This window comes from Rhinopithecus roxellana, chromosome 6, assembly GCF_007565055.1.
Source record: "Rhinopithecus roxellana isolate Shanxi Qingling chromosome 6, ASM756505v1, whole genome shotgun sequence".
Taxonomy (NCBI): Eukaryota; Metazoa; Chordata; class Mammalia; order Primates; family Cercopithecidae; genus Rhinopithecus; species Rhinopithecus roxellana.
The window spans coordinates 107978254-107988938 of record NC_044554.1 but is presented as its reverse complement, the minus strand read 5'-3'; the positions used below and the strand labels follow the sequence as shown (position 1 = coordinate 107988938).

General features: G+C 55.1%; 1 protein-coding gene and 1 pseudogene across 3 annotated transcripts; both read right to left on the bottom strand.

The window, feature by feature from the left end:
• Window positions 1-2120: 2120 nt before the first annotated feature.
• On the bottom strand, window positions 2121-9761 carry ATP6V0E2 (ATPase H+ transporting V0 subunit e2). Of its 2 annotated transcripts, none has more exons than XM_030932076.1 (4): window positions 8560-9761; window positions 7088-7135; window positions 3987-4098; window positions 2121-2893 (listed from the first exon to the last, which is right to left on the bottom strand). In XM_030932076.1, the coding sequence occupies exons 1-3, from the start codon at window positions 8751-8753 to the stop codon at window positions 4005-4007; spliced, it is 336 nt and encodes a 111-aa protein (XP_030787936.1). In that variant the 5' UTR covers window positions 8754-9761; the 3' UTR covers window positions 2121-2893; window positions 3987-4004. The 2 variants fall into 2 exon arrangements, with proteins under 2 accessions (XP_030787936.1, XP_010378035.2); XM_010379733.2 differs by having other exon boundaries at window positions 2121-3517; window positions 8560-9757.
• Window positions 2126-3954, bottom strand: LOC115898198 (annotated as a pseudogene). Its single transcript, XR_004057886.1, has 2 exons — window positions 3901-3954; window positions 2126-3517 (listed from the first exon to the last, which is right to left on the bottom strand). The product of XR_004057886.1 is annotated as an uncharacterized LOC115898198 (transcript).
• Window positions 9762-10685: the final 924 nt, after the last annotated feature.

Sequence of the window (10685 nt, the reverse complement as noted above, 5' to 3'; positions counted from 1 at the left end):
ACAGCCCTTTGTAATTCTTCACTCTCATGGTTCCTGAGCCCCGGAGTGCCCTTTCCCGACTCCTACGTTCTCCCATTAAACTGTCCAGTCCCCCTGCACAGATCCGAATGGAGCTCAGCTTCTCCCCTGTCAATGGTTAATGAATAAGATCTGTTTTCGTAGCTTTAACTAAGGTCCAGCTTAGTTTATCTTTGACAGACCCACTTACCCTGCAAGTTCCCGCCTTGGGTGTGGAGGGAAAGCCTCTGGGAGGAACACGGTCCTCACCTAGATCGCGCCAGGGAGTGGAGTGGACATGAGCTCTGGGTCCCTCTCCTCTCTCCTGGAATGGCTGCACAGGAAGGAAGGATCGAAGACGTGAGAAGGGCCACCCTGCCTGGGAAGGAGCTGCCGGCCCTCAGCAGTCCAGAGGCTGCCCAGAGAGCAGGGAGCAGCTCTCCAGGACTCCACCTCCCAGGCCCAGATGATACCGCCCAGGGTGCTCAGTGAGAATCCACCTACAGCCACACACATCCCGGGGGAGTGTCTAAAGATGCTACCAATCCAACATCATGGAAGGCAAGAACCCAGAGAGCAGAAACCGAGCTGGGGAAGCAGTCATTTGGGATACATGCCCCCCACCCCAACCCTGGGCCAACACGGATCTTCAGCATCCTGAACCTGAAGTCCCCATGGTGGGCCTGTGGCGGGCTGGGTGTGGCTTCAGAGATTCAGTTGCAGGAACTGGCTGAGTGGTTCCCCCAGGCCCAGGGCTGACCCACAGCGACCTGGGAAAGTGGGCCCAGAAGGTCCCTCCCTGTTTAGTCTCATCTTTCCAGGTCCAGCTTCACTGGGTCCACAGGGTCCCCAGCCTGAGGTCATTGTTTTTCACCCCCCACTGCCCACTCACTCCCAGCCCACTGCAGTCTGACTTTACTGCCCATCACCAAAGATGCCAGCCGACCTTGACTTCTTGGAGGTAGAGGACAATGGGGGTCTGTGTTACCTCAACCACTCTCTCCTGTTGAACCTCTCATCCTCCTGAGTGACACTCACCTGGTTGTCTTCTGGCTGCCTGCAACCTCCCAGCATTCTCCACGGGCCCACCTCCACCCACCCACCCCGTGACCTCACACTCCCTGGGGTTCTCTTCTGGGTTTTTCTCACTCTGAACCCCCTGAGCAACCTGCACCCCTCAGGGATCACCGGTTATTTATGCCGATGGCTCCAACTCTGCATCCTGCAGCCTCATCTTCCTCCTGACCATCCACCCCACCCATCCAGCCACTACCAACACTTCCACGGGGTGCCCTGGACACACACGACTCAGCGGAGAACAAAAAACAAACCACCCCAGCTCCCACAGCCACTCTCAGACCTGCCCCTGCTGCACTCCCCACCATGGGCAGCCTCAGTCTCTAGGGGTCACAGCCATGCAGCTCCCCCCTCGCTTCTCTGTCCTCACCCCTTCCACCAGGGGCCCTAATAAAGATGTCAGACCAGCCTGCCATCCACTGTGCAGCTTGTAGAGATAATGCTAGAAATCCAGATGGCCATGTCGCGGCCCCCATGGCCCTTGGGATCCATCCAAGCGCCTCAGCTGGCTTTCCACCCTCAGTGCTCTGGTGCCTCCATTGTGTGCCTTCCAGTCCCGCCCCACCCTCCTGTCCCTCCAGGGAAGTTCTTTCAGCTCCGTCCTGAGCTACAGGCTGGGCTGGAGGGCTGGGCTCCTGCTGCCTGCTTCCCCACTGGCCCTGCAGGAAGCCGCACTGGCAGATCCCAGCCCTAGGCTATTTCATGAGGCAGGCCTTGGAGCCACTGGGGACCTGCTTCACTGCACAGCCCCAGGAGTCCTGCACTCTGTCCTCTGGGGCCCAGACGAGTGGTGCTCAAAGCTGCACTTGAACAAGTCCTTGGTCTTCCTGCCAGGCCTGGTTCTCCGTGGAATCTGGGCAGTCAGCAGCAGGCTGGATTTTCCTCCAGATCTCAGGAAAGTAGTCCTGGGTGTCTGTGTTCATACCTGCAGCTCCCGGAATCCTTCCCTGCTTCCCTCCCCAGACCCACCCATCGGAGAAACAAGAATCAGGTGGGCGGGGCAGGGGACCTGCACATAGGCAGAGGCCAGGGCTTTGTCACCAAACTAATCTTTTCATCACCATTATTTATTAGATATGAACCAGGTTTTCAGCACAAGTCACACTCAACACCCTCACCCAACAGGAGGGGCAACGGAGGTCCGGAGGGGGAGTGTTGGGGGAGGATGTCAATGGGAGGCCCCAGCCTGAGCCCTGAGCAGCTGGCCAGCTGGGAACTGGCATGTGAGTGACAGGCATCCTATTCTCCTGCTGCTCCAAAGACAATGCTCACTGAACAGGACAGCAGGCCAGATCAGCAGTCCATACAGAAGCAAGGCTGGCGTTTCTTCCCCTGGAGCACCAGTGAGGACAGGCCCTCAGCTGGGAGCCAGGCAAGGCGGGTGAGCTCTGTGCTAACCACTAACCACACCGGGAGCTTGGGTAAGCATGAGGGCAAGGCTGGAGAGGCCCGGGACCCCTGCGTGTTGCTTCCCACTCCTGCCAGGCCGGCACGCCCCCATTCTTCACCATCCCTACCTAGCACACAGCCCAGGGCCCGGGGGCAGAGGGCAGGGCTGGCTCAGGAACAGGCCTGGCCCGCCCCATAGTGCCACTCACACTGCCCCTTCCCCTCTCTCATCCCAGCTCTGGTCACTTAGATGCTGCCATGAGAGGCTCTGAAAGCCACCCCACTGCAGCCCGAGGCCCAAGTCAGGGCCCAAACCTGCACTGTGCTCAGTGCAGTGCAGCGTGTCAAACCTGCACTGACAGGCTGGGGTCGGGGAGGGAAGGCATCTGCCGAGGGGAGGTCCAGGTGGGAGGAGGGGGAACAGGATATTCTGAGGAGACACAGCAAAGGGTGCAAATATCCAGGACTGAGGCCATCTGGACCCACATGACTATGTTGCTTTTTGTGTGTGAATGTTTCTCTACTTCAACATTTTCAGAAGTTTCACATCTAGATGTGTCAGAAAATTAACAATTCCATGCCAGAGAAAAGGCCTTGCCTATAACCCAATAGAGGCCCACCAGTTCCCAGCAGGATGGTGGCAGAGCTGCTGACTGGGCACCGACTCCCAGGCCTGGGCCGGAGCACCCTCCACGCGGACACGTGTCCTCCTCAGGATGGGCTGAGTCCTGGCATCTGCCCCATCCGTAAAGGGAAGGACCCCACCCATACCAGCTCCCCAGCAGCATCTCCTTGGGAAAGAGGGCGAACTCCAGAGCAGTGCGGGTATTGGAGCAGGACATCCCCTCAGCCACTGCTGTGCCCAGGGCTCCCCAGGGCCCAGGCTGGCTGGGAAGACTGGGAAGACTTCCAGGAACCAGGCAGGCCCTGCAGGTCCGGGTCTCTGGGTGCCAGCAGGAGGGAGCTGGAGACCAGACACAGCTGTGTGGGGGACGGTCCGGACGAAGGGGTTGTCAGGGACAGTGGAGCCACAGTCATTCTGAGAGCTGGGCACCTGAAAAGTACATCCATGGAAGGGTCCCGGCCTTGCAGTGGAGACTCCGCTCCCCCCGACCCTCCCTGGAAAGCCCCCTCACCCTTGCCCAGATGGTCCTCAGCTTACCCTCTCCCTCCCTCCGTCCAGGTTAGGGTCTTGCCTTGGGGTGAAGTGCTGTGAGGATGGGGGGGTGGGGAGTGGTGCTGGGATGGGGAGTGGTGCTGGGAGCATGGTTCCCATTTCATCCCTGGCGGCCAACACAGTGCCACGCAGGAAGGGAGTCGATGCTCAGTCCTTTCCCTGCCTTTTTTTTCACAAAATAAACAGATGCCTGAATCCCAACAAGAAATCTAACCACAGCCTTTTCTTTCCCCTCTTCCCCACCCACACTGCTTGCCCACACGGTACCTGGGTCGGGGCAGCAGGTCACTCTCACCCACACCCCTCGCCCACATGGTACCTGCCCCACCCCTCATCCACACAGTACCTGGGTCAGGCAGGCAGGTCACTCCCACAGGAAGCGCACGTACCAGATGGTCTCATTCTTCAGCTGGGGCCCGAACAGGGGGTTTAGCTGTGCCAGGATGGCGATGAGCCAGCTGCCAGGGACAGCAAAGCGTGGTGAGCCTGGCACAGGAGGGTCCTCCCACACCCACAGGGGAGGCCTCAGTCACATTCTTTTGGATGCGGCCAACCCAGCAGATGGCAGGGCCTGTGTTCCCAGGGTGAAGAAGGGCCCAGGGAGCCACCCACACTCCCGCAGGTGCATGGGGTTGGTATGGCACTTGTGGGTTTGGTTTCGGTTTCATTTCATGTTCGGTAGATCTGAAGGATCCCCGAGTTGGGGCTGAACCTGGGATTAGGGAAGAGAGGAGGCAGCCTCAGGGGTGCTTTGGGAGCGACTCCCAGCTGTGCCCTCAGACATTTCTGTCCAGGCTCCCCAGGCTCCATGCACCAGGGAGCAAACAGGGTGGGCCTGGCGGGCAGCACATCAGAATCATCTCCTCTTAGGAGAGACAAGGAACTACCCCAAGACGTGAGGAGCTGACAGGTCCGGGGCCTCCTGCCTAGGCTGCTGCCAGGCCACCTCTGTTCAGGCCGGAAAACCCTCAGGGACCTGGTCCCACCTGTCATCACTGTTGGACGTCTGGGTGGCTGTCTGGCCTGTCATTCGTGACAAAGCTCCCACCTTCATTGCCACAGTAGTTAGTAGGTCCCCATGATCTGCCCCCCATGACTGCATCCACACTGCTTTGTCTGTTTCTGCAGGAAGGATCGATATTGTTCCTCTCTGAATCCCTCACAGTAGGTAGGCAGATCTAACGCCCAGGAAGCTATCAGAAATTGTTACCTCCTTTACATCAGCATTCTCTCTGAGTTTATGTTGTGTAAATATAATTTCTAGGTGTAACATTTTCTTAGAATGTGTTTTCTGTTTCCCGTATGTTGATTCAGTCAGTATTTGGGATTACCCCACATCTTGTGTAGACCCCATCTCCCCCCTCCCCTGCCCAGCTACCAAACCCAAGCTCCTCTGAGGCCCTGCCATGGGCAGGTGAGGATCTTTTGTCAAGCCCTGAAGGACCTAGAAATAGCATTAGAGAAAGGGCCTTAGAGATGCTCTGTCTAGGAAGAATTTTGAAAAAAAAAAAAAGTGTGTTTAAGTTAAACCATGTGTTAAGAGTCATCATTATTTCTAACAAGTTTAGTTTTGTCAGTAGGAGGGCTTATACATTTCTGGGTGCAGTGGCGTGTGCCTGTAATCCTAGCTACTCAGGAGGCTGAGGTGGAAGGATCACTTAAGCCAAGGAGTTCAAGCAAAGCCTTAGCCACATGGCAAGACCCTGTCCCTACAGAAAATTTGAAAATCAGCGAGGCGTGGTGGCACACGCCTGTGGTCAAAGCTAGGCTGAGGTGGGAGGATGGCTTGAGCCCAGAAGGTTGAGGCTGCAGTGAGCTATGATCCCACCACTGCACTCTAGCCTAGGCAACAGAGTAAGACCATGTCAATTAACTAATTAGTTAATAGCCAGGTGCAGTGGTGTGCACCTGTCATCCCAGCTCCTTGGGGAGGCTGAGGCAGAAGGATCATTTGAGCCCAGGAGTTGGAGACCATACTGGCCTGGTCTCAAGACCAGGGGTCTTGACAAGACCCCATTTCAATCAATCAATCTATCAAACATAAGGTAAAGTAAGAGAATTGATTAATAGGAATAAAGAATCCATGATCTAATCAGATAAAACAGTTTTAACTATAACATACATCAGATCAGAAATCAATCAAGTAAATTTTTTGAAAGTGAGTTTTGTCTTATGTATTTGAAAAATTTGGCAACCCTGGAAAATATTCCAGTTGCTTTCAAAAGAATCTGTTACCTCTTAAAGAATCAGCATCTCATCACTTTACCTGTCCTGTTTCGATTGTTCTGAGTTAAGAACACCCAACTATGCCAAGCTTAACCCATAAAAATAATGTACAAGACATAGGACGATGGGAAGCCCAACAGCCTTAATGCAGCTCGATTAACCATGAGACAGGCCTCCCTGCAAACTAGAACTTGAACTTATCTCTTGGTTGGCAGCCAGGATCATCTAAATACAGAGCAATGTAACAGCAGGATTGGAATGGATGCGGGGGGCAGGGTCTTTTTCTTTTTCCTTTTTAAAAAAATTTAATAAAGAGGGATTGGCTATTGTGAATGGCAGTTTTGGCAAGAGACCAAACAATGGACACTGAGGATCTGGAAACTGATTCCCTCACACTGTCCAGGTACTCGAGTCCCTTGGAATGTTATTCTATATCCCCAGGGTACCTATCCCAAGTTTGAAGACTTACTCTCACCTAGTGGTTCTTTTTTTAGAGTCGGATTCTCACTCTGTTGCCCAGGCTAGAGTGCAGTGGTATGATATTGGCTCACCACAACCTCCATCTCCCAGGTTCAAGTGATTCTCTTGCCTGAGCCTACTGAATAGCTGGGACCACAGGCACGCGCCACCAGACCCGGTTAATTTTTGTATTTTTAGTAGAGATGGGGTTGCACTATGTTGGCCAGGCTGATCTCGAACTCCTGACCTTGTGATCCACCCTCCTCAGCCTCCCAAAGTGCTGGGATTACAGGCGTGAGCCACCGTGCCTGGCCTCTCACCTAGTGGTTCTAAGATGGCTGCATTCCAGTCACCTGGGGGCATTCATGAACAACAGGAATTCCCAAGTGCAGATCTCGAGAGTTGTAATTTCATGGGTCTAGGGTACAGCCTGAAAACTGTGTTTGAACAATCACTCCAAGTGACCCAGTCAGGCACAGACAGCACTGACGTGGCTTGACTCCTTCCTTGCCCAGGTGAGAAAACTACAGCCCACGGGGCCAGAACACTGGGGCAGAGCCAGATCCAGAGCCCAGGGTTCATGACTTCTGGCCCACTGCTCTCTTTCCCATTCCACACCACCTCCACTCCTGTTGTTTTATAGGTTCAGCCTTTCAAAAGGCATTTACTACCAGGACAGAAGGAAGAGCAGGCTAGGGTGAAGAAGAAAGGAGGGAGGACAAAGGAACTGGCTGATTTTGAGCTGGGGAGAGTAGTACTTACAAGAGGTAACAGCAGACGGCGGTGGCGACCAGCATGGTGATGATCACTCTGCAGCAGAAGAGGACACGGGTCAGGACAGATGCAGCCAGCACCTCACAACGCCTGGCCAGGACCAGAGCAAGAAGAGCTCCTGGTGTCAGCTCTTTTCCGTTAGCCTTCCTGATGCCTCCTGGACACAGGAGGCTGAGTTCTACTCAGGGTAAGAATAGCAAGCCAGAAAATAAAAACTGAAAGTGTCACCTCACAGAGAGGCCAACCTTGACCACATCCAAGTTGCCTTAAGAATCCTTCCCTTCATCTCCCTTCTCTACCACCCAGTATTTCTCCATCTTAATGCAGATGTGTTGCGGAAAGGCAGTGCCCAGAGCTGCATTTGTGGAAACCCACCAGGGAGTGGTCTGTGGAATTCAAAATTCATGGAGCGAGGGGAAGGAAAACAATAGGCTAGAAGACAGGACAAGAAGCAGGCAGACTGTGAGCCACTTGTGAGGCCCGGTGAGTTGTTACAAAGAGAACAGGGACTAGCCACTTTGTGTGTACTCAAAGAAGACCAGAGACGGAAGCTTCAAGTGCAGCAAGGGAAATTTCAGTCAAACTGACGCAAGAACTCACCATTAGCAGGAGATGCAAGACATGAAAATGGTTTACAAAGGGAAGCTGTGGGATCCCAAGCCTTGCTTGTCTTTAAGAACAAAGGCAGCACTCACAAGTCCAAAGGGCCTTTGGGCAAAGCTAACTCTAATCCAAACCAGGCCCTTGATCTTTGATGTAAAGCACTGCAAGCTGGTGCTGGAGACAGGAACACTGGATCCCTTTTTCACCATTACTAAGCAGGTTGTGCCAGTCCTGGCTGGGCACTGGGTAGACAATGGTGAATTGGACAAACTCCAGCCTCTGGGAACATGCAGTCAAGGGAAGGGTGCTTTGTAACTGAGGATAGTATGAAGCAGAAACTGGTGAATGGCGCAGCAATCTGCTACAGGACCTTCGAAAAATAACGCCAGCGAAACTTATCCCATACCTACAAAGTGCCATGCATTGGAGGGGTTTTAAATGCGTTACCGCAGGTCATCCTCACAGCAGCCTTTTAAGGCAGGAGTCGACATTATCTCCATTTTACCCATGAAGAAACTGAGACTTGATATTGGCTCCAGGTCACACAGCTAGCAAGCAGTGGAGAAAGCGCGTCAGTGCCCACCTGTGCCCTTTACTGGCTGCAGGAGGGGTGACAGCCATCTCCAATGTCACTCTTCTCTTTACCTTCTGTATATGCCCTCTCGCCCCACCTCCTGCCTGTTCCCGGCTGTCAGAGACCCAGGTGCAGAGAGACCTCAGAGGTGGCGTCCGGGTGCCTGGCGTCCCTCCTGCGGACGCTCGCTGCCGGGCAGGAAGCCGTCGCCCCGGGGCGGAGGGGAGAGCCCGGCCAGGGGGCCGGGGTGGAGAGGTCTGCAGGGCCTGCGCGCCTTCCTTACCCGCGGTTGGGTCCCTTCGGCACGAACCAGGGCCCGGCGATGCCGATGAGGCCCCAGAACGTGGTGAAGATGATGACCGGGAGGGCGAATGAGTGCGCTGTCATGGCCGGGCGCAGGATGCCCAGGCGGGATGCAGGGCCGAGCAGCGGGCGCTGCAGATGCGCGGGTCCCCGGCCGGGCAGCGCGCTGAGCATGCGCAACAGAAGTAGAGCGCCCGAAGCGATCAGCCGGGCGGGTCTGCGCACGCGCACCTCCTGACCCAGCCTGCTGCGCTGTCACTAGGACCTGCCTAGGAGCCCACTCGCTGATTGGCTGAGCGGAGCCGCGGACCGAGAGAAACGCCGAGTTTGAGGGGGTGCGGCCGCCCGGGTTCCGCGATGGGGTTATAGGGTCCGCGTCCGACCCGAGCTAGCACAGCCAATGTCACGCCGCATTCTTATTTCCAAAGGACCATGGAGCTTGGGATCCCACCCCAGCGGTCTTTCGGGGTGTTCTCTGCCCGTACGCGCCCCGCCGACTCGGTCCGAAGCGCCCTGCGGACCCGCAGCCTGGGCCGCCCGGGACCTGACGGCCCCGCGGGGGTCGGACGCGGGAAGAATGGCCTCGCCCTCAGAGACGCAGCGGGAGGGCGGTCCCCGCTGTCCCTCTGGCCGGGTCCTCGGCACGCGTTCTCCTCACTCCCAGGACAAGCGGAGCGGCGGGCGGGGACCGAGGCCTGGGGTCGGAGGCGGCGGAGCCAAAGGCGCCAGCGGCGCAGAGACGTTTGGGGGAAGGCGGGGGCTTCGCGTCTCGGTGGCGGGAAGCGGAATGAGGTTGGACCGGCCGGGCCGGCGTTCAGAGACCCGGCGGGAGGCGGAGGGCTGGCATCCTCGCGGACAATCATCTGTAGCGAACCCGGCAGAGGCTTTGGGATTAAATCCCTGACTCCTTGCGTCAGTAGCCACAGTTTGTTTAAATATAAAATGGGATGGCCGTTCTTAGAAGGTTCCTGGAGGATTAAATGAATAGGCATGTGGAAAACACCTAGCATAATAAGGCTCGGTAGTTTGTTCCATCAGGGCTGGAAGAGACTTCAGAGCCTGCTTGCCTCCTTGGGCGTTTGGATCTCACATATCCCTTCTATGGCAATCAAAAATCCCCATCTTCTGTAGAGATCCCTTTTACAGATCAGTGGCCTCCAGGCGGTATCTCTAGCAACAAGTGCTACCCTAAGCAGCCGGCCACACATATTCCCTGGCTTCATGACATGAGGAGGCGCAGTTCCCGCGTGATGCGGAAGGGAAATGTGCCTGTCCTCGCACTGACCCCGTCAGCGATGTGTGCTCCTGGCGGTTTTCCAAAAGCAAGAACCAGTCACATCCGCGCTTCTCTGTTCCCTAGTTGAAACCTCACTATCCATCCTTTCAACATTCATGCAAGTTGGAGGTGGGCGTGGGGTGACACCAAACTCTTAGGTATAAAATACCATCTTAGCCTTCCAGGGGTTTCTAAAGTAGTTGAGGAATGATATATTCTGGTAAAATCATAATGCTGGCCAGCATAGTTCTAAGAGCCCTGTGATCAAGGTAGCCAAATGCCCATTATGAGAATTCAGAGGGTGGAGAAATCCAGGAAGACTCCCTAGAGGAGGTGAGATTTTAGCTAGATTGTAAATAATGGTTATTTTTCTCATCCAGAGTGTGTGCATTGTTGAGAACACTGGCCTAGGATAAGGGTGCACTTGGCATCCAGGAGATAAGAGTTAAGAGGATGTCAATTGAGGCCTTCAAAAAATCACTATGAGGGCCGGGTGCGGTGGCTAACACCTGTAATCCCAGAACTTTGGGAGGCCCAGGCGGGCGGATCACGAGGTCAGGAGATCAAGACCATCCTGGCTAACATAGTGAAACCCCGTCTCTACTAAAAATACAAAAAATTTAGCTGGGTGTGGTGGCGGGCGCCTGTAGTCCCGGCTACTCTGGAAGCTGAGGCAGGAGAATGGCGTGAACCCGGGAGGCGGAGCTTGCAGTGAGCCGAGATCGCGCCACTGCACTCCAGCCTGGGAGACAGAGGGAGACTCCATCTCAAAAAAAAAAAAAAAAAAAAAAAAAAAAAAAAAATCACCACGAAAGTTCCGTAGCTCAAAA